Source organism: Sipha flava, unplaced genomic scaffold, assembly GCF_003268045.1.
Source record: "Sipha flava isolate LNK unplaced genomic scaffold, YSA_version1 36_pilon_pilon, whole genome shotgun sequence".
Taxonomy (NCBI): Eukaryota; Metazoa; Arthropoda; class Insecta; order Hemiptera; family Aphididae; genus Sipha; species Sipha flava.
In genome coordinates this window covers 3064666-3088245 of record NW_020273076.1, presented here as the reverse complement: position 1 = coordinate 3088245, position 23580 = coordinate 3064666, and the positions used below count along the sequence as shown (strand labels likewise).

At 31.3% G+C, this 23580-nt stretch overlaps 2 protein-coding genes across 3 annotated transcripts in view; one reads left to right on the top strand and one right to left on the bottom strand.

Annotated features, from left to right (window-relative positions):
• The window catches only part of LOC112687873 (protein Wnt-11b-like), a 42370-nt gene extending 29327 nt beyond the window's left edge, over positions 1–13043 (top strand). For both annotated transcript variants that reach the window (XM_025560837.1, XM_025560836.1), the window contains 4 exons: positions 679–923; positions 9502–9854; positions 12441–12715; positions 12787–13043. In XM_025560837.1, coding sequence (XP_025416622.1) covers positions 679–923; positions 9502–9854; positions 12441–12715; positions 12787–12961 — 1048 coding nt within the window. In that variant the 3' untranslated portion in view covers positions 12962–13043. The remainder of the gene's footprint in view (positions 1–678; positions 924–9501; positions 9855–12440; positions 12716–12786) is intronic.
• A 98-nt stretch (positions 13044–13141) lies between these two features.
• LOC112687872 (UDP-glucose:glycoprotein glucosyltransferase) lies at positions 13142–23366 on the bottom strand. The gene is made up of 22 exons (XM_025560834.1): positions 23210–23366; positions 23048–23107; positions 22215–22451; positions 21664–21896; positions 21405–21593; positions 21166–21338; positions 20906–21101; positions 20630–20843; positions 19768–20572; positions 19507–19702; positions 18583–18771; positions 18287–18512; positions 18117–18225; positions 17837–18022; positions 17559–17768; positions 17105–17500; positions 16417–16594; positions 16058–16344; positions 15825–15996; positions 15650–15766; positions 15425–15575; positions 13142–13290 (listed from the first exon to the last, which is right to left on the bottom strand). Exons 1-22 carry the CDS (start codon positions 23268–23270, stop codon positions 13265–13267), a joined length of 4611 nt encoding a protein of 1536 aa, XP_025416619.1. The 5' UTR covers positions 23271–23366; the 3' UTR covers positions 13142–13264.
• Positions 23367–23580: the final 214 nt, after the last annotated feature.

Sequence of the window (23580 nt, the reverse complement as noted above, 5' to 3'; positions counted from 1 at the left end):
AGGCTAGATGTACACATATTTTCACTTTTTGCTTAATAAGTTGATTCTTCTGGTTGAGGTATACCTTCATATATAAATTAATATAATATGAATAAATAAGAATTAGAATATTTTAACCTACACATTTTTTTTTTCATTGAAATAATAATTGTTCTTATCTAAATTAGTAAAATATCATCTAAACAAGAATAGTTTATCTAGTATGTAATGTATAGATATACAATTAAAATAACCGTATTAATACAATATATTATAATTATCAGTGCTCGGATTTTATAACACACTGAATTGTGTACAAAAATTAAACGGAAATGCAAAGATTCCTCAATTTTCTAGTGACAAAACGATTTTCTACAATTGCAACTGACATCACGAGATTTAAAACACACACACACAAAATCAATCAAATGGAATGCTTGTACAAGCAAAAATGTAGAAACAGGTTTTTGCGAAACCAAAATTCTAAAAATACGCGGTACAAAATTTTAGATTCGAAGTACCCTTAAGTGTAACAAACGTAGGTATAGCTGTCTGTATACTTGTGTTACCGTTTTGAACACTGTTGTTCGGTAATAATTGACAAATGCAACGAAAACCCTAAAACCCTATAAAAGTGCTGATAACGACGACAATGATTGTAACAATCGTATTAACGCGATAACGACGCGTGTTTTCCAGGGGCATGCAGAAAGCGGCCGGCAAAGTGGACTGGGACGAGGTGGGCGTTTGCCGGACGTTGCGCAAAACGTACGGGCTGGACTCGCGTCAAGCACGGATCTGCAGGTCTTGGCGCCCGGTCATGCAGCACATTTCCCGGGCCGCCGCGCTAGCCGTGGTCGCCTGTCAGACGGTTTTGCAAAACAGACGGTGGAACTGTTCGTCGGTACGAGTCGCGCCGAGACTCACGCCGGAGCTGGTCAAAGGTTGTATAACTCGTTTTCATCGTTTCCACGCGGCGCATAGGCGTTAACAACGGGCTCCTCTACCCGTGTAGAAGCAGTCACGGTTTTATTTTTTATTTTCCGTTTTTAATTACATGCACGCGCTGCGGTCAGAACGATATACATGTATACGTGTGGCGTACACCTATACGGAGTCTTGTATAAACAGGCGTTCGAGCGTGTTATATATTTTTTTTTCCAAACACATTTGTAATTTATTAATATAAAAATTGTCCACGACGTCGAAACCCGAGAATCGCGAGAAATCGTTCGAGATTAATCCTCCTCCCCTCGCCGCGTCCAATGGCTCTACGCGCGTAACGTGTGAACACCGCGCGAACGATGTCTGCCGTTATACGAACGTCGCGAGACTTGCACGCGTAAGACCTGCACTAGGCCTTAGTCTAGGGCACGGTGCCCGAAATGCACGGTCCGATGATCCCAGGGTTCAAATCCGCTCACGAAAATCACACGAAAGTCACAGAACTTATGGCTGAAGACAGCGACAGGGCCAACGTCATGTACGACTGACGGGAAACAACCATATTTGTTGAATAGCCTACGCGTGCGTAGAATTATAATATTAATAGATGGAAACGAACTCTGAGAAGTTGTATGCATAGTGTAATCGGTTTGATGGGGCCGTAAGTTATGAATATTCAAACTCTTTGGTGACATCTCGAGTGATTAACATATCTTTAATGCCTACCGATAATAATGTGCTTAGTGTACTAATCCGTTTATATTTTACAGATTTTTCTTGACATTCTGTGTAAAGTGTTTAATATTAATATGTTTTTGTACGAAAGCAAGGCGTAGGCCAACGTTTTGATCAAATACTATAATTCTACAAATTCTATTATTTCCACTGTTGCAAAACATTAAAGGTTTAAAGGACGTACAAAAATAGATAGAATATTATTATTTATTATTTCATTTTGATTTATATTCAAATTATGTAGATTATAATATTATTACATCACTAAAGTACAAATTTCGAAAAATAACAAATAGGTATTTTAAGATTCTTTTATTAAAAAAAAAAAAGTCTTTTTGAACCAGAGTAAATTGTCAACAATTTTCTACTGTTAACAATCCTTACACAACCCATGTTTTTAAAATATTTATTTTTTGAGTATTAAGCTGATGAGTTTTGGCCTGTTCTAATTCAAATATCTAATTTCACCTACCAAATTAGAAAAATTATCAACAAACTCTAGAACTCAAACTCAAGACCCTACCGCATTGAAACTCTATTCCGAGGACCAGATTTTTAATTGATAGTTTTAATGATAACTAGGACCTGGATTTATGTTAATTTGCATGTTTTTTTAACAGTCCAATAAGTATCTTGATCAGCTACAAATTTGAATTATAGTCAATAGATCCGAAGTACAAAGTTATATTAAGAATTTTTTTTTTTACATATTTCTGTATTTTACAATTTTTTATTGCATTATAGTCAAATACTAAGTATTTTATATACATTTGTTTTACAAATATTCGTTGATTTTACCCACATATACCTATGATTCATAAGGAATTTAATTTTTATATTATCTAATCGCTTCAAGATAAAGATAATTCGATCGGGACTAGATGTTGTAATCTGTACCTTGAGTAGATTTTCGAGAACCATATTTTAGTCGTGTTTCGCCAAAGTTTCATGATATTAGTTTTATTACTTTTTAAAATTTCAAAAGTACAATTGTTTATTCATAAATATGTTGGGGAATCTGAAGAAAATATTTTTGCATCCGACGGGCGAATTTAGTTTTGTCATGTAGGTATGTGAAATTTAAGTCAACAGTATAAAGCGTTTTACTGTCACTAAACATATGAAAACTAATAAACAACTGCAAACTGTTAATCGAAAAAAATTAATCAAAATTTCAACAATTATTGCCCAGTATATCATCAAAATATTTCGTAATTCATCATACAGTTAAACACAATATACATATTACAGTTCAAATATTTCAACTTGATATTTAATACATTTGTTTGTTTCATATTAAATATTTAATGAATTGCATACATTTTTAAGCTAAATAAATTTAATTGACATACGTTTTTATTTTTATATTTAAGTGAATTTTAATGAAAATTAGTGCATAAATGCATGCATATTTTGTACGTTCTTAGTGCATATAATTCCAAGCCTTAATAATAACAATAAAAAATAAGGCTCGAACGAACATTTTTCTAAAGCATAGAAAAGTAACAAAAATAACTAGTTGCAATATTGCATTCTAATAAAATTTTTCATTTTATATATATTCCACTGAATTTTTGAAATTACCGATTTCACGAGATCGATAGAAAAATTGACGATTTTATAAAATCGACAACCCGAAGTATATAATACAGCTGATTGCATGAAATCGGTAAGAGCCTTCGATCCAACATAGAAAACAGGAATTGTGGAAATATAATAAAATCAAATTTTAATAATTAATTATATATATATAAAAGGTATACATATTCAGTAAAAAAAAAAAAAATAAATAAATAAAAATATTATGCTACTATATTATAAAAATATATTCATGCATTTTGGCAATTACGGCCAAGGTGATACGACGAATTACACATTATGTCATTTTTCTAATATGTCCACTATTTTAACGTGCAATTCGTACGCTAGGTGCAACGTCGATATCCTTATCCCGTTCCAACTGAGCAAAAAAAAAAACTTTTGTAACGAAGAAAAAATTTTCGTACATACCATAACGTCTGTTACCATAGGTAATAAAGATGATGTGTTAATGCGAATGAGTACGCGTGCTAAATGCGTCACAATAATAAATGTATCGCCGAATTCATGTAATCGGCAAAAAAAAGTCTGCCTAATTCATAAAATTAGCAATCAATCACTGCCGATTTTGTGTATTTGATAAGGCGAATAACCGTTTTTACGTATTTGGCAACAACGTCAGTTTTTCTGCTGATTTCGTGAAATTGGCAATTTTATAAATTCGGCGTAATAAATTTATATTATATTTAAACTCTCCATATTAAACATCATTATCGCATTAAAAAAATGTTTTGATTTCTATTAGATATGTGGTGAACTTCTATTGATAGTAAAATAATTGTTCGCAGTACATTATCATGTCACCGCATGGGTTTCTACATTAAAAAAATAAATAAATAAATAAAAAATACGAAACGAAATCTGATCTATGATCACAATGTTCGATTTTTGATTAATTCAAGTCCCACTTTTTTTTTCTTGGGGCCGGGAACGAAAGGGATCTGGTGACCATTTGTGTCAATGATGATATTTTCGTGGTCCGTACACGTCCGTAAATCATAATAACGTTAACTTCGGTAGTGAGGCGATGGAGTTTCAAAAGCAGCCGCTGATCGATATAGCTAGTGGATGCAGTTCAGTGCGATAGAACTGTTTTGTAAACAAGTTACATCATTGGAAAAACTCGTTATGTTAATTAACAGTACACAGTAGTATATTACCCTAATGACTTAGCTCCAGGGTCTTTAATCCGTACATAAGAGTGTATTTCGGCGCGGGTAAACGGTACTAATTACATGTGTAGTCTAGGGAGAACGCGTACATCCTGTTTTACATACGTATTGATTCTAATTCTGTGTCCCGACAAACTTTCTACGCAGGACGCGATTGTCATTCTGCCGTTTCTACAAGTCGATTCCACGTTGATTACACGCGTTGTCGATGTAAATATTTAAATTCTTAATCACGAAACCTTATACCATCTTTGAATAAATTCTATTTGCCGACTGAAATACAATTTAATTGAATAGGAGCGATTAATCTGGCATATGGTTCTTTCCTCGGACACATAAAATACATTAGCGTTTTATCCGTTGGAAGCACTAGGTTACAAGTGACGACAGTGAGTTATGTTTCATTTCCTTTACCTATAGTACCTACCGGGTTATCGGTCGGCATGGTGGTCAACAACTGCTATCGCGGTGTGTTCAGGAAGTCTTTGCCGTGCTCGCCGTACTCCAAGAAGCGCAAATAGAAGTAAATAACGTATCTCGTACATTGTCATCCATTTGGCACCTAAGGTCATAGTTATGATTTCAATCACCCTCCCTAACACACGTTTAGAGCTCATGAACTCAAACTCTTGTTTACCTTGAACACATCGTCACCCCACGCCCTAAACACACATCTCCGCCCTCCCATCGACCACCGATCGAAAGTACGATTTAACGCGACTCCGCTCGCAGCGTACGACTGCGCAAACACACGTAGTGTTATTAGTAAAGACCGTATATAAATGCATTAAAAATATCTAAAAATTGCTCTAAAACGATGCCAAAATTGCAATGAAAATGTACCAAAATTGCAGTATAAATATGTTAAAATTTCAATGAAATACATTAAAATTACATAGTAAAATCATATCAAATATATAATCATTAATTACTTACTTAAATAATATTATGGACATTAAAATATATTTTTCTGAATTGAAATTTATAATTATATACCTACATCTCTAAATTGTGTTCTTGAAAATTGTATCGTTTGTTACTTAAAATATGTTTATATAATGAAAAAGTACGTTCAACGTCATTTGTTATCAATGCATATTTAAAATAGTTTAAAAAATTGGGTGTTATATCTAAATAAATATTTTGATTTCCTGTCATAATCTCAGAGTAAATTTTAATAGTTTTATATCCTTCATTTTTTTCTAAGACATTTTAATTTATCTTTAACTATTTTTCCATTGTGACCTGGAATATTTATAGAAATATTTATACTAAATATTTTTATTTAGTAAGTATTTATTTAGTATTTATACTAAATATGTTTAAACTGTTAAGTAATCGACTATTTGATTCTAAACTTATAAGTTTTTTGGATAACAGATATATATAATTTTAAAAATCCTAAACTACATTTAACTGCATGTAAAAATTTACATCGTAATTATATTTTTTTTTGTAAAATCACTTTGGAAATAATAATTGTAATAATTTCAAAAAATTGCAAATTCTTTGAAAATTGCAAAAAATTGCATTATTAAATTAAATAGGAAGGCTGTAATTAATCTGATTAGTATACATATTTCGGAGCATTCGAGTTGGGTCCCGAATACTAGGGGCTAATCGCAGGTAGTGTACTAGTTGGGTCCCGGATTTTTATAAGTACTACACTAGTTGGGTCCTGAATTATTTTAGGTATTACACTAGTTTCTGAATATTTTTTGGTAAGTACTACATTATACTAACATTTTCCTTCCCATTTTAACAGATTTAGAACTGTCTATGATCTATTTAGACCACAGGTATGGTTAAAAATGTTTTTTATAGTTTTTTTTGTTTTTTAGTTTCTTTTCCATTAAAATATAAATTATTAAAATTGTATTGGTAAAAATATATAAAATATTAAAAATCAAGTATAAAAATACATATTATATAATATAATTATATAGGTAAATTAAAAAATATTAAAAATTTTAAAATCATTATATAATATAAATAAAAATTAATAAAAAAAAACTAAAAACCAAAAAAAAAAAAAAAACTATAAAAAACATTTTTAACCATACCTTTGGTCTAAATCAGTGTTTCTCAACCTTTTTTAAGTTACCGCCTCCTTGAGTGTCAATAAATTTGTTAACCGCCTCTACAATGTAAGAACTCTATAATTAAGGTTATTTGGAAAATTTAAAAGAAAAAATTGAAATGATCTAATAACTCATGTTTTTATTTATAGAACTAGTATTATAGAAATTAATTTAAAAAAATATAAATATAAATACATTTTTTATTTTCTTTAAAAATATATTGCTAGGCTTCAATGAGATGGTTGAACTTGGTGGTTTTTAGCAAGTTTTTTTATATTAGGTTCGATGTTTGTTAGCTTAAGTCGTAAATCTCCTCTTGTCACGATATCCAGTCGGTTCCTTTTTTTTGTAATCAAATCTGTTACAGTGCTGAACTCTCGCTCGACGAGGTATGAGGAAGGAAAGGCTATTAAAAATTTTTTAACGAGAGACCACAGTCCAGGATAATTATGAACTATGTTAGTTTTAAGCCAAAATTCCGTGAGCCGGTCACTACATTTGAAACTGGATTTCAATGTTTCATCAGTTGAAAGTTCGATTAGTTCTTCTTGAATTTGTATCTCTGCTGTCTCAATATTTATAAAAGGATTCATGACCCATTGAGGAACTTTCCACGACAAAATATCCTTAAAACGTTCTGAAAAGTCCATATGTAAAGACTCGAGAAGTTGACAGTAAACTTGTATGTTGTCGAAAGATATTTCACTGTTTTTGTGCAGATCAGCCAAGACTGGGAACTGGCTGAACTCTTGGCGACCAAAATTGGTCTTCCACAAAGTCAATTTTTTTTGGAATGCAGAAATAACCGATTTTGACGTTATTAAATTGAGCTCGTCACCTTGCAGTTGCAAATTAATGGCATTAAACTTTGCAAATAAATCGGTCATATAAGCAACATCGCTTTTAAATAGTAACAACCTGTCTTTGAGCTTTACATCTTTCTCTTCAAGAAACTCAAGCACAGAATCAAAAAGATTCCAAACCCTATTGAGGGAGGCACCTTTGGAGAGCCAGCGAACTTCGGTGTGTAAAAGCAAGCGATTGAATTCTTCGTCGTTTTCCTTGCATAGCTTTGTAAATAGTCGATTGTTCAACGAATTACTACGAATTTTATTCACAGCAGATATAACATATTGTAATGACTGATGCAAACGATCACTGAGGTTTTTTGCAACTAAATGTTGTCTGTGAATGACGCAGTGAATAGCTAAAATACCGGGTATTTCATTTTTAAAAAAAGCTATGAACCCACGATGACGTCCTACCATTGCAGGTGCTCCATCAGTGGCAATAGATATAACGTTTTTAAGAGGAATATTTTTTTCTTTAAAAAAGTCTTTGACTATATTGAAAATAGATTCACCTTTAGTGTCAGTAATCAAGGTCCTTGCAAAAAGCATTTCTTGAACGATTTTTCCTTTGTTTACAAACCGGACGTATGCCAATAGTAATGCCTCATTATTCGGTAATGTTGATTCGTCGATTTGAAGTGAAAATTCGGTGGATACTAGAAGTTCACATAATGAAATTTCAACGTCTTCCGCCATTTCGTCGATTCGCCGTCGCACAGTATCGTTGCTTAATGGGACATTTTGTATTACACTGTGTGAGGCTGAATGGTGTAAAACCGTTTCTAAAATTTCTTTGACAGCTGGAAGTATTAACTCTTCGCCTATGGTATGGGCTTTTCCCGATTTTGCGATCAATTTCGATATATTATAAGAAGCAATCAAACCATCATCGCATTGTTTTGATGAGCCTGCGCATAAGCCTGAGACCGATGGTGCCTTCAGAAACTTGTCCCTAATATTTGTGAAAAACGACAAATCTTTATTTTGTTTGTCAGGATGAACTTTTTGCAAATGTTCCTGCAAACGAGATGGTTTCATTGCCTCATTGGAGAACACTTTGTTACAAATTAAACACATAGGGAGCTGTATGTTGGATGGCGATGGAATAAATCCAAACTTTAAATACGTCGTATTATATTGACGGCATTTTCTTTTTGCATCAGACTTTTTTGTAAATACAATTTTATGAAATTGAAAACAATTTAAAAAAAAACACTTTACCAACCGACTGAATATAACGAAAACTAATATACAACATACGCGGGTCAAATCAAACGGTGTACTAAAAGGTTGGTTAATATAGGTACCTATAATAAAGTATAATGTCAACGCACAATCGCTAAAATAATTAAGATAATAAATTTGTCAACAATCAAAGATAAGTTATAGTGCAATGCGTAGATTTAGTAGTGACTGATAGTTATTGTATGGATTATCAAGTATGAATTATTTTTAGGTCACACCGACACCATCTACAACGTTTTTGCGTGAACCGTTTACCGTCCCTCTACCACCCAAAATTAGTTCACCGCCCCCCTACCGCCCAAAACTAGTTCATTGCCCCTCTGTGACACTTCACCGCCCACTGAGGGCGATATTGCCCCCGTTGAGAACCACTGGTCTAAATAGATCATAAACAGTCCTTATTCTGTTAAAATGGGAAGGAAAATGTTAGTATAATGTAATTCTTACCAAAAAATATTCAGGAACTAGTGTATACCTAAAATAATTCAGGACCAAACTAGTGTAGTACTTATAAAATTCCGGGACCCAACTAGTGTAGTAATTTTAAATTCGGGAGACAGTTAAAATGCAGCCACATATTTGATCAGATTTGATTTACTGAGTATCAACAAAAAGTTGCAGTATCAATTAAATTCGCTCTTTAGTTATTAGTATTATTAGCGGGCGCGCGTACGCAAGGTACGCAAGGAAGGGTTTTAAGGGCTTGACCCGAAATCCAGGAAAATTATTCAACAAGCTTACAGATCGTATAAGTGTGTAAACGTTAAACGCTCCCCCCCCACCCCCCGGCAAAAATAAATAAATTTCTCGCGTACGCGCCCGACGATTATTATTGTTATTGTTATTTTGCAACGCGATCGCAATACATGCTCATATGCGCGAACGTTTTCGCAGGCACCAAAGAACAGTCGTTCGTGTACGCGCTCAGTTCGGCCGCGCTCACGTACACCATGACCCGGGATTGCGCGTCCGGCGCGTTGTCCAGCTGCGGCTGCGGCACGCACCCGGACGAGACGGACGGCACGTTCAAGTGGAGCGGGTGCGACGATAACGTGCGGTGGGGCGCCAAGTTCGCCAGGCAGTTCGTGCGGACCGAGAAGACGGCGGCGGGCGAATATGACGGCGGCGGTGGCGGCGGCGATGCGGACACGCCGCAGCAGCTGGCCAACGCCAATGACGAGGCGGTGACGCGCGAACAGAGAGCCATGACCATCGTGGACGAGCACAATTACAAGATCGGACGGAAGGTGAGAGCAACCCGTCTGTCTCATTCTTCCTCCTCCTGTCGGCGGAATGGGCGTATTTTAGGGGAGGTGAAGGGGCGATCGCCCCCCTCCTGAATCCGTATTTAAGGAATTGATTATATATGAGATACACATTTCAAATTTTTTTTTTAACGTGGATTATTTTATAACGAAATCAAATTACGCATGGCTGTGAATACTGAATTGGGCTTTTTGTCGGGTCCATACTTAGTGAAAAATCAAATAAAACACAAGCGTAACTTTCAAAACACTGACAGGTATTAAAAAAGAACTACACAAAAGTCGATTCTAAGTGGATCCGGGGAATTAGATCAAAAAAAAATCACAAATACTAAGGATTCACCTGATTTAAATATTACCAAACATTTTACATGTAAATTTTGAGCATGAATTAAAGAAAAAATTTGAGTCGCCCCCCCCCCTAGAAATAAACCTAAATACGTCCCTGGCCGACGGAAAGGGTTTTCCCCTCGTGGCTTGACGAACATCCGTTCCGACGTTCACGTGCAAACGCGTTTTGTTGGCTGAACGTCCATCGGAATCGATGTTTGGCTCACAGACGCGGCCACACGTCGCAGCCAACGTTGGGTCCGGTATTACCGTGTTGGCATGTTAGACGCATACTTCCCTCCGGTGTAGGTGTATCCGTGTGTGTGTGTAAATTTAACTTGAAAAAAAATGGGAAAAGATAACGTGGATGACGTGAATGCTATTGCTGCTGCTATTGTGATTTTACCGTCTTGCGGTAAGTTATTGATTCGGAAAAAATGACATGCAAGAAGTGGGTGGATGGGTGTCTTTAAACAGTAGTAGAGAACGGTCATTTAAAACCTGACACAGGACTGCACGTGTCACATCGTGCAGTCGCGTACTTAATGCTAGTTGCAACTTGCTTCCAACTGATTGATACTCGTTTGACACGGATCAAAAATACCGATTTTCAGGAGGGATCGTTCCAACGCCAACGTTGGAAACATACATTCGTCACTCAACTTATGTATTACCATTACTCGACGTGGCGAACTATCGTGTGGCCAACATTTGAAGGAGGTATTGGACGCATTGGGTACAGGCACGAATCCAGGGGGATCATGGGGGTCATAACCCCACCCTCTCCAAACAAAATCATCAACATTAGGTCCTTAAAAATATACATAAATTTCGTTTTTAACTTTTTTTCAATCTGATTTTTTCTCGCAATAAAAATGTTATACAATATATTATACTTACATAAATTTAAACTAGGTATATCACCACTTGTTCCTAAAATCATTATTTCTATCCAACTTCTAAAAAATATTAATAGTGTTTATAAACTTACTGATGGACTATAATATTGTTGGCGAGTAAATATAAATATAATAGCAAATCTGCGGAAATGTTTGAGTGTTCGACTTTTGACGGAAAGATAACTTATCTTAGATAAGATTGTCAATCCGTTACTCGTATGTCTATATATTATTATACCATATACTTGCTACTCGCTAATTTAGGTTTTAATAACTTGTTACAAAATACTGTACACGCGATCATTCTCTACTCCCAGGCGCCTTAAGACATTGCTTCGTTCAAACATGGGAGAGGAACGCTTCACCGGTCTTACTTTGCTCGATATTTACAAGAATACACCCATAAATGTTGATGATATTATTTCTAATTTTGGAAAAAGAAAACAAAGAAAATTAAACTTGGTTATTTAATTTTAAAAATTAACAATTTCATAATATATTAATAATGTTCTAATTTTAATTAATAATTTACTTTCATTATTTCGTAATTGTGTATTATTTTTTCGTCCTTTCGAAAAAAATGACTCGCCATCCAATTTGAGTTCTAAATCTGTGCCTGATCGTGTAGCACCGCCTTCATTCGCGGAATCGATCGACGGGGCTTCGAAACGAGCGGGTTCTCCACGTACGTTTTTTTTATTAAAATTTTGTATGGAAATAATTAATTCTCTGCATACATTTCGCGCGAACATTAATCGGCGATGAACAACAACCACGACTCACCGACGCTTTGAACGTACGTCAGCGCGACACGTGAAACGTAAACACCTCGATCGATTCATTCTCCGGAACCCTGTTCAAAGTTCAAACTTATATCGTTTCATTTCAAAAACTTACTCGTGCACACCAAATTTTAATTTATCCAACCGACGTTTGTCAGATAGATTAGGTGTTACGCTTAAGAATTTTCAATTTTTTTTTTCCGCTGAGCCGATGACAGTGTAATGTTGTAAAATAAACTCTCACAGAAGTATTTCACACAATAATAAAATTCTAACTTCTACAGAAGAATGCATTTTATTTTTATTTTCATAACGAATCAGTATAACAGTTCACGTTTAAGTCAAAGATTTGTATTCCATATATACATATATTACATGCCAGGGTGAGCTATTTCCTCCTTCCTTAAACACGACCTACCTTGTGTGATGGGTACTGATACGACGAAACAATTGGAATACGCAAAGTACTTAGGTATCATAGGAATTACGTTTGGCAAGGAGACGATGTTATACGGTTTCGAGCATTAATTTTTTTTTTTTTTTTTATGTTTTCACAGGTGGTCATCTCTAGTGCTACTACACATTGCAAGTGTCACGGTATGTCGGGGTCGTGTAACGTGAAAACGTGTTGGAGAGGCCTGCCGGACAAATTTATAGGGGTGGGCCTGACGCTGCTAAGACTATACAACAAAACGCCGGTGAAAGTGGAAATGATTCAAGTCATTCGGCACGGGCTGCCCAAGCACACGAACAATTCATTGGTGTACATTACAGAGTCTTCAGATTATTGTAACTACAATCCGAAAGCAGGCAGTTATGGGACGGTAGGCAGGTGAGCGGTACTAATCAATGCATTTCACGATGGCACGTGTTGTTTATGTAATATTCGAACTCCCTTTGCAGAAAATGCAACACCACAACAATCGGCACAGAGAATTGCCACACTATGTGCTGTGGCCGAGGTTACAATACTCAAATCGTCGAGCAGACGGAGCGTTGCCAGTGCAAATATCATTGGTGCTGTTATGTGAACTGTCAAAACTGTACTAGTCTAGTGAAAAGGCAAATTTGTAATTAATTGTGATGACATATTGTATTACGAAAAGTATACATAAATAAATACATGCTTTTTTTGTCAATAAACTATAGTTTATATATAAAAATATATAAATAAATAAATAAAACATTTTATACAGATAAAATAAATTTAATATCATTATTCAATTGTATATAATTTTTAAACATAGTATATAATCAAAAATTAATCAAAGAAATAATTATAATACAGTAAATTGTTTATTTGGAATTTAAGTATCGTAGACACTTAACTATTATGAGCTGGAGATCATTTGAATTTTTATAGTTTTCAAATATAAATCCATTACAACTCTATGTGGTCTTGTGATTCTGAAACAAAAATAAATTATCTTTTAAAAACCACTACAAATTTTTCATGGTAAAAGTTACTTATTTTTTAATTAATTATTTTTGAAACTCTACATTCTTAATATGTATATTGAATGTATCATATATATAAAAATCTCGTGTCACAGTGTTTGTGACCATACTACTCCAAAAAGGCTTAACCGATTTTAAAGAAATTTTGTATATACATTTGGTAGGTTTGCGAATAGGTTTTAATCTATTTTTTATACTCCTAAGTGCTATTGTTTAATAAATTATAGTTTAATTTAATAATTTTTGACCAGGTCGATAACTGCGCAATTAAAATTGAATTATTAAATGATTGTTAAAAAACTATTAAAAAATAAAAACTATTTAAACTAATTTTATTTTTGGTATTAAATGACGGGTATTGCATAAATATTAAACAACGAGATCCCGCAACAGGTTCCAAAACAAACAAGAATGTTAGTTCAAAGGATTATTATGCATGATGATTAGACGCGATCAAGACAACGTTAGTAAGCTTTGTCAACAATTCATAGTCGACATGTATGTAAAGATAGAGGGCGAACGATTACATTAATTGCGATTCAATCAAAAAAAAGTGCATGCGGACGATTCTTAAAACAATTATTAGATATCGGTAATGGGAAAGTTACTACAGATGAAACGGGATGCATACAATTACCGACCGACTTCTGTACAATCATTGATTCGCAAGATGCTCTCATTGACCAAATATTTCCTAATGTTCACAGACAATACACATATCATGAGTGGCTGGCACAAAGAGCAATTTTAACAGCAAAAAATGTGGACGTCAACGAATTGAATCTCAAGATGTGCAACATTTGTTACCAAGAGACTTAGTGTCATACAAATTTAATGATACTGTTTGTGATGCTACTGAAGCTGTAAATTATCCAACAGTTTTTAAACTCATTGGATTTATTAGGCATGCCACCGCATAATTTACAATTAAAGGTTGGATCTCCGGTTATTTTACTTTGTAATTTGAAACCCCCACGGTTGTGCAACGACACGCGATTAGTCATTAAAAAATGAATGAAAAATGTTATCAAAGCCATCATTTTAAATGACAAATTTCGAGGTGAAAATATATTATTACCGCGAATCCCTATTATATCCACAGATGTGCCAATACAAATTAAACGCCTTCAATTTCTAATTAGATTGGCATTTGTAATGACTATTAATAAGTCTCAAGGCCAAACAATGTCTGTCAGTGGCTTAGATTTGAGCACATTATGTTTTTCACACGGACAATTACGTGGCGTGCTCTCGAACCATCCAGTTTGATTGTGCTGGCGAAAGGTGGGATAACAAAAAATATTGTATACTCTGTTGCATTAAGGGATTGATATTGTTTTTTACTAATATTGTCATAATTAGTGATATGTATATAATTTTAAAGGATAAATTTTAATAAATTATTAAAAAAATAAATGTTTAGTGTTTTTTCATTTTTATATTTCGTCACAGTTCACAGCACTCCATATCTCTTTCCCTTATATATTACATCCTTACACACCTATATTAAATTAGTTATTTTTTTCTAGCAAAATATTCTCTAGAAATAATTTATATGACAAAACAATGTTTGTCGGGTCAGTTAGTATATATATATATATATATATATATATATATATTAAAAAATAAAAAAATATTTAAAAAACTAAAAGCAAGAGGTTGGACTCTTCCAATTTAATAATAACATACAAATAAGTAGTAATGTACTTTGACTATGAAATAATTTTAAAAAAAACAAAACTATGCAGTTTAACCTTAATATGGCTGAGAAATGTTTTTCCTAGATAAAATATTTAAAAATTTAAAAATGTTATGTTGTGAAAAGCAGTGATGTATTTTCAGGGAAGTTCTCAGGTCTCGACCCAAAGAAGAAAAAAAAAAGGTTCAAAAGTCATAAATTACTTCCTACAAAAGTACAGAGAAAGAAAAAATGTATTTATAATAATAATACAATAATATAATTATTAATTCATACCTTTTTGTATTTTTTATAATAATAAAAAATCACTTATTTTATAAAACAAATTAAACTCCCCCATGAAAAATATATGAAAATACACCATTGGCGAAAAGAACTAGTTACCTTTCAGTTGAATTTTTTCATTAAAAACTTGGTCTTCATGTTCACTTTGCTTTATTTGCAGTTTTTTAATTTCATTATCATAATCTTTCCATTCATCAACAATTCTCATGGCTGCTGTTAATTTAGCTTCTTTAGTTAATGGGTTGTTGCACTAAAATTTGATTTATAATTATTGAAAAAATATTTCTTTTTAACAAAATAATTTATATACATATTAATACTAACAAGATCAATAGTTTTAGCTGATTTTTTTGAAGCATCATCACACCATGTTTCACACCAGAGCCACTCTTGTGGTAAACTTTTAATAGCAACTTGATGAATCATGTTATTAGGTAAGTCCTTAGGAAAAACATAAAATAATAATACTTGTTTAATTCATTTTTATTTTATACTATACTTGGTCTAAATTTGATAAACTGTTAGGATCTTGACTAAGAGCTTGGTATTGACCTCTTAATCTGTCACCAGCCGCAACTTTTCTAAAACGTTTTAAATCAACAACATACAATGCACTAATATGATAACGACGACCTTGGAGATGTGTTTTCCAGTAACCTTGTTTCCAAAATCTGATGAATAAAAATGTATAATAAATAAAAATTTAAACTATAATAAAATATGGAATCTCACCTGAAACCATCCATTTCTTTACGACTTTCACAAAATGGAGTATATCCATAAGGTGCACCTCCTAAATCTAAGTCTACTAATTCTTTCATATCAGCTCTGACAACTTGATCGGCATCAACAAATATAATTTTTTTAACATCTAATGGGAAAAGAACATCTAAAAACAGTATTTTGTAGCCCCATATAACTCTCTGTTTTTCAGTTTGTTGGTGGAGCCAACGAGGCCATTTGTATTCCACTAGTTCATATTGAAATTTGTACTCTTGAGCCATAATGGGAAGAAAGTCCTATCATAAAAAAAAATATTTTTTATTGTATTAATTGATATAATTAAAATACATAATTAATTCAATAAATACCTTTAAAGTAGGAGAAAGATAATTTTTAAGGAACCAGAATTTTACTGGAGATTTAGTATTTTTCAACACACTCAACATCATTATTCTTAAAAATCGTTCATATAAATGTCCAGAAGCAACGGAGAATATGTTGATTGTTTCATCAGATGCTTTATCTGGAGAACCCGAACTAAAAGAACTGCAATAAATACATATATTTAAAATTTAATAAGTGTATGAATATACAAAACATAGGACATATAAAGTCTGAGGTTAGAAAAGTATTCAATAGGATATAAAATATTGTAAGTAGTATATTATAATCATTATTGTGTAATATATTTCAATAAAGTGGCAAAGTTGGATATGAAATTTCGAATTATTATATATTTTAGTTTTCTAAGAAATTAAAGTTTTCAAATAATTATAATCATTAATAAGTTCCATTTTATTTTATTAATATATGATTTTAAGGTTGTAATAATTTATTATAATATTCATATGTAAAATAAAAACACAAAAAGATCTTTTTTTTTTTTTTTTGAGGTGAACACTGAACAGACTAATTTTGTTACTCTAAATATTATTATAAAATTAGTATTCTCATTGAGTACATGTCTGGCTTTTTAAAAATATTATATTAAATACATTTTTTTTTTTTTTAAATAAGTCTATCATTCAATCAAAAAAGAAATAAAATTATATTTACCTAGTAATAGAATTCCAAAGACCTTTATTTTCAGCATCATCATCACCCAATACATTTAAATTCTGTTTGCCAGGTTTTTTAGCAACTTTTACTTTAATTATATGTGAACGAAATGAACTAATGAGTACTTTGATGTCCATACTATTGGGTGAACGGTCAGATCCTTCATGAGAAATTATATCATAAATATCAGCCGATGGACCTTGACGAAGTCGTAACATCCATGCACCTGGATTGGCTTTCATTTGGAAATAACCCAAGTTAGCCATAACTATTGTATCAACCACTACTGGATTTGATTTTGTTCCTAATGTCATTTGAAGACCTCGAGGAGGATTCATGTTAACTGAATCATAACAATGACCTTCAAGAAGTAGATATTCAAGCTCATATCGGCTAAATAAATATCAAAACTTTAGTATAATACAAAATAGTTATGTTTAAAATGTCATACCTATAAACACCCATTTCAACATCTTCAAGTCGTATGTTATCAAGATCATAAGGTGAGGCAACAGACTCCACTAACCAATTGTCAGGTACATGAAGTATTTGTGTTAATAATGGACTAGTAGGCATGTTAGTAAATTTTGCTATTGGATCTGGAGATAAATGACCAGATTTATCAAAAATGACTTCAGGTTCAAGTACAAAACGATAAAAACTGAAATTTACACATACAAATATTAAACTGTTATCGGGTATATTGTATATAAAAAAAATATGTCATACCTTTTAACAGGCATATCACTATTTTTATCGACGCAGTTTAAATATATATTGATATTAGCATTGAGTACATGTGACAATACAGAAATTATGGGTCCAACTTTTTGAGCTCCCCTAGAGACTGGATCAACAATAACATTAATTTCGAAAATAGGCTCATCTTCATTTTTAGCAGTTAATTTAATTACACTAAAAAAAAAAAAAAAGTTAATACTGCATTCAAAATAATTAAGAGTACATTATATGTATATCTAACAATTTCATATGCATTATCTTATCTTACCTATGTTTAGTAGAAACGTCTGGTATGGAATGTCGATTTTTTGTTTGTGAACGACTACTAATTAAGGCACTTGCTTTCATGATCATATCACTGGTAATTTCTTCTACATCTATAAATATGATAAATATAACATGTAATACATTTAAAGAATTTCTAAATTTTCAACATACCTGAATCTTTAAGAATACTAAGAATTTTATTTACACTGTTTTTTAGAGTATGCTGTTCTAACAAAGCAAAGTCATCAGTTAAAAAATCTTCATTTTCATCAAATGGACCCAATATACGACCATTTGTGATTACACCACATTGTCCACTTTCAAAATTTAATATTTCAATTGCATAATTACTATATGATTTTATATCTATACTAGAAACATCAAAATTTATTTCTTCCTACATAAGATTGAAAAAAAAAAAGCATTAATTATTATAAATAACTAAAGTAAAAAAATTAAAATCTTACAGGTAGTGAACTTATGACTTCAATGTGATTTTTATCAGCTTCTATGGCTTGTGATAAGTGCTTAACCAATATATTCAATTTATCTTTCTGTTTAAAGGCTTCAAAAACAATTTTATTTAATTTGATAACATGCTCATCATTACTTGATGGATTAGGAATAATACTAACTCGTGATTCTGAATTACTTTTCTGTAAAAAAAAAAAAAAAAAGAAAAAAGAAAAAAGTAATTATATGGATAACAATTCTGAACTGCTAAAATATATTCACTATTAATAAAAATGTATAAAACATGTCAAAACCCAAAATTATCCTAAATTTCAACATGAAGAAATATCTACCAAACTACGAGAAAGTAATATTGACAAATAAATTTAATATTTCCGTTAAAAAAAAAAATTGCAGTTAAATAGTTATAAAAGTAGAATATATTTTAAATTAAACTATATTATAATATAATTTACATTTAAGGTAAGATAATAATTATGTTTAAATTAGTAATAATGAATGCTATTAATTCAAAATAAATGATTTACAAAGTATTTATTCTATGTAGTTTATTATAACATATGACAGCAGTGCCCCCAACAAAAATATAAATTATATATGAAATCGGTCTAAAATAAAAGTTCAATGAGAAATTAAAGAATATTCTCAATTAGATCTCAGAAACCACTGATTGGATGAAAAATCTATATATTATTTTATTATCTATTTGATTATTATGTCTCTATATTTCTTCATATTATGTTTATAAATTATTTAATAATTTGTTACCTGTTTATTAACACAAAATGTATTCACCATTATATTACATTGTCTATACCACACGAATAAATAAAATAAAATTAGTTTATTATAACTAACAATAAGATGTAGGAATAAAATTATATTAAAGGATAATAATGATTTAATATTTTATTTACCAAATGTTCAAAGGTATTTTTGATTAATTTAAATGTAGATAATTTAGAAAAATCTCCAACAATCCAATGAGTAATAGGATTAATACTAGATTGCTTGGTATAAGTAGTATAATGCATAGACTTAAAAATAGATTCATGTTTATTATTTAATTTCAAATTTTTCTTCGAATCAGTGTTAAGTACACGTGAATTAAGTCTAAAAAAAAAAAAAATTAGTATAAATAATTTTATACATTTAAAACTATCTGTCTCATAAATTACCTTGGCATTACATTTGGTTGTTTCATTAACCAATCTACAACATTGTCTCCATCAGTTAATTCTCTTTTATAAACAGCCTTTTGTAAAGTCTGAGTTTGAGATACTAATTCTACCAAAACAGCCTCTTCAAAGTCTTCTTCGACAAGTGATTTTTCTTGTAATGGAACTCCATTAAGTAATACTTGGGGTAATTTTCTGAAGCCTGTTCTAGTTACATACTCTTTTGCTAGTATTCGAGCAGTATCATAATCACTATCTTCTCCAAATATATCATCAATAGAAGCCTTGGGATATTGCTTCATAAATCCATGTAAAACATCTTCCACATTAACATCTCTGTCTTCGCTGATTGATGTATAAATATTTGTTATAAAATTAAATGCAGATAATGGCTTTGATGTTTGTTCAACTATGTAATTGAAAGCGTTTAACAAAGCTACACTAGCATTGTCTAACCCAATAGCTGGCTTTGGTGAAACATTAAATACAATACCAACTCTTAAAGGACTTTGATGATTTAAAAATGAATCAGTTAGTTTCAATAAAGGCCAAGAACTTTTAGAAGCTGGATCACAAACAATTACAAGATTATACAGATTACGGCGAATACTACGTAACATGCCAGGGAATGTTGGTCTGAGTAGATCATCAACTGATGAAGGCCATCTTTTATATGCAGTATCTGTTTCTAAATCATTTATCCATTGAATGGCAGAATCCCTAATATCTACAGCATATGACTTTCCTTTTATATTACCTAAATCCAGTGCTAACATGGAAGAAATAGCTTTTTTATCTGTTATGCCTACAGAAGATAAACATGATGAGTAAATTTTTTTTTAATATACACAATATAAATTACCTAAAGAAAATAATCCTTCCATTACACTAAGTTCTTCAGTAACTGAATCTAAAATAGTTGACATATCAGTGATATCTATGTCAAAATACATTCCATTTAATAACAACACTGTGTCGCTAGTTTGTAAGTTCAATCCCATTGAAAAACTCTCTTGGTTTTTGGATACTTCATCTCTTAGTTCTTTACTAACTTTAATATTAGCTAAAGATCTGGCCTAAAAAAAAATATAAGAAAATAATACACTAAATATTCATTTAGTTTTTGGTTTGAAATTACTTGAGTTGGAAAATTTTGAGCTATGTGAATAAAAGTCTGGATTGCATCTTGAGGTGGACCACTCATTATTCTTTGGGCTGCTTGTAAACTCAATTCTTGAAATTGCCAAGCTTTAAGTGGAGCCAATTCACCACTAGATTCAGATAGATGAGTTCTAAATTTTATTAAATCTTGTTTTTTATCTGGATATAATTCCCTAAATGAAAGAAAAACTAATAGTTAACTAGTATAACAACAAATTTATAGTAAAGAATAGTTACACAAGGCGTTTAAAATCAAATCCTTCAATTTCTGAAATGTCTTCTTCAACTTCATTTATATTTATGTCATTTTTATCTTTAACAATACTATCATCTTCTGCTTTGTATTCAGTGGATTTCATATGTAATTCAACACCATAACCTGAAAGGCGAACTTTCTGTTCACTTTTTTCCTATGCAGATAAAGTATTAATTAACATAGATATATTCTTATTAATAAGATTGATAGTTAATATTACTTTAACGAAATGACGCAAAACATAATCAATATACCCATCTTGGGCAGATTGTTTTAAAATCTGATGAAAAGCAGCAAATTCAGCTGTTCCTAATTCACCATACAAAATTGCAGAGTTGCTTTTATTTTTAGAAGAAGGATGGTGATGATCAATGTGATATATTTCGCAAGACTCTTTTGAACCTTTAGCCTATATAACCAAATGCAATAATTGTTAAAAATAGTTAATCTCTACATATAACTATAAATTAAAAACTAACCCTTATTCGTTTCAAAATATTTTTCAATTTCTCAATTGAACACACAAGTTCTCCATCAATTTCTACAGATGTTAAACATTGCACTCCTCGATCCGCTGCCATTTGGGCATACATTTCAATACGTGGAGAATATATATGCATAGATAGTGAAAATTTTAACAGTCTTAGTTTAGAATTGGATAACAATAATTCAGCCTTGGATATAGCAATCTGGTATTTGGTTTGATCATTATCTAAAAGACATAATAAGAAATGTTTTTACATTTTTTTATCTTATATATAATAAGGAATAACATTCTGAGAAGAATAAAATTCTATTAGCAATGCTCAACCATCAATGGCTTGAACTCTCCTACAGACAGAATTTTTTCTGAGAAAAACAATCTAAGCTCTAAAGACAAATACTACTATCTTTCTGACCAGAAAGTAACAAAATCAATATTCAATACAACTTTCCAAGAACACAAAAATCTAAAAATAATTGGTATAATATCAATTTGACAGTTTTAGACTCACATATATAAAAAACTAATTATTTTTCTAATACATACCAAGCTCACTTAGAGCTGGGTTAAGCTCAGATATACTATCAACAAAGGACCATAAAGTATGTTGACTTTCTTCAGCCATGTACTCTGCTATTTCTAAGACAAGAGGTACCACATTCCATTTAGTATCAATCATGGTTGTAACATATTTTCCTTTTTTTAAATTTTTATTTTCTGATTTGTGTGTAAATAATAGGACAAACAAAACCAAACAAATAATCATAAAAAAATTTGATGAATCTGAAATAACAAATAAAAATCATTAAAATTTGTTTTCCTGATCATTACTGTTCAATATTTCACATATATAATAATAAATTTAAACAATAAGTAATTTATATTTCATGCATATTTCAAGAGTTTTGGTAATGGCAGTTTATTTAAGTTAATTTAAATATAAAGATTTCTTCATATGGATACATAAGCCATTTGATACACAGTATTTAATTTATTATATATTTTGTTGTGGTTTATAACATCCTAGAGTTATAACTTGCATGTTGATACAATACATAAATTGAGAGATAAACAGTCAAATAATTTATAGGCTTAGTACATGATAGTAAACAAAAAATTGTATATCAAACATTCTAAAAAATATTTGAGCACAATGCATTTTTTCCAATAAAATAAAATACATTTTCAATCTCATTCAAAAAGTAAAGGAAAAAAAATAATCCTACATATTTATACTTATTGCAAAATATTTAAAAATAATAATTAAAAATAACTCCAAAGTTATATGAAGTCCAACACAACATTTATCTCGATTCAAACTCTTGTAACATGACTAAACTCTGGAGGTGAGTAACACTTGAAAAGTAATAGCTATTTACCATTAGAAGACTTCCGTTTTGACTTTTTTCTGCTTTGTTTAGCGCAGTTTGTTTTATTTCCTACAGAGGAAAAAAGTATAACCATTACAAAATGAACAAAGTTTTCATGTGTTTACTTATGAAACATGAATTATAATTTAAATACAATAAAACAATTCTCACTATGTTTATATTTCGATTGAATGTAATCATTGCCATCATCAAAATCGTTATAGTTGGCCATATTACACCCGAGATTCTAAGTGAAATAAGAACAAGTACCTCGAACAAAAAAAAAATTAAAGTTTAATAATAATTACTCATTATAATATGTAGCAAAAAAATATAGGTATAAAAATTACGAAAAAAAAATTGCAAATTCAATACTGTTATATTGTCAACTACAATATGAAATATAAATAAAACCCAATCGCCCGACGTAAACATTAAACGTAAAAGATAACATACCTAACCTCAACGACTTACATGTAATCGTATTTGGTTGGTCCAAAGAATGATATGGGTTGGTCGAGGTTGAACAAATAATTTCTACA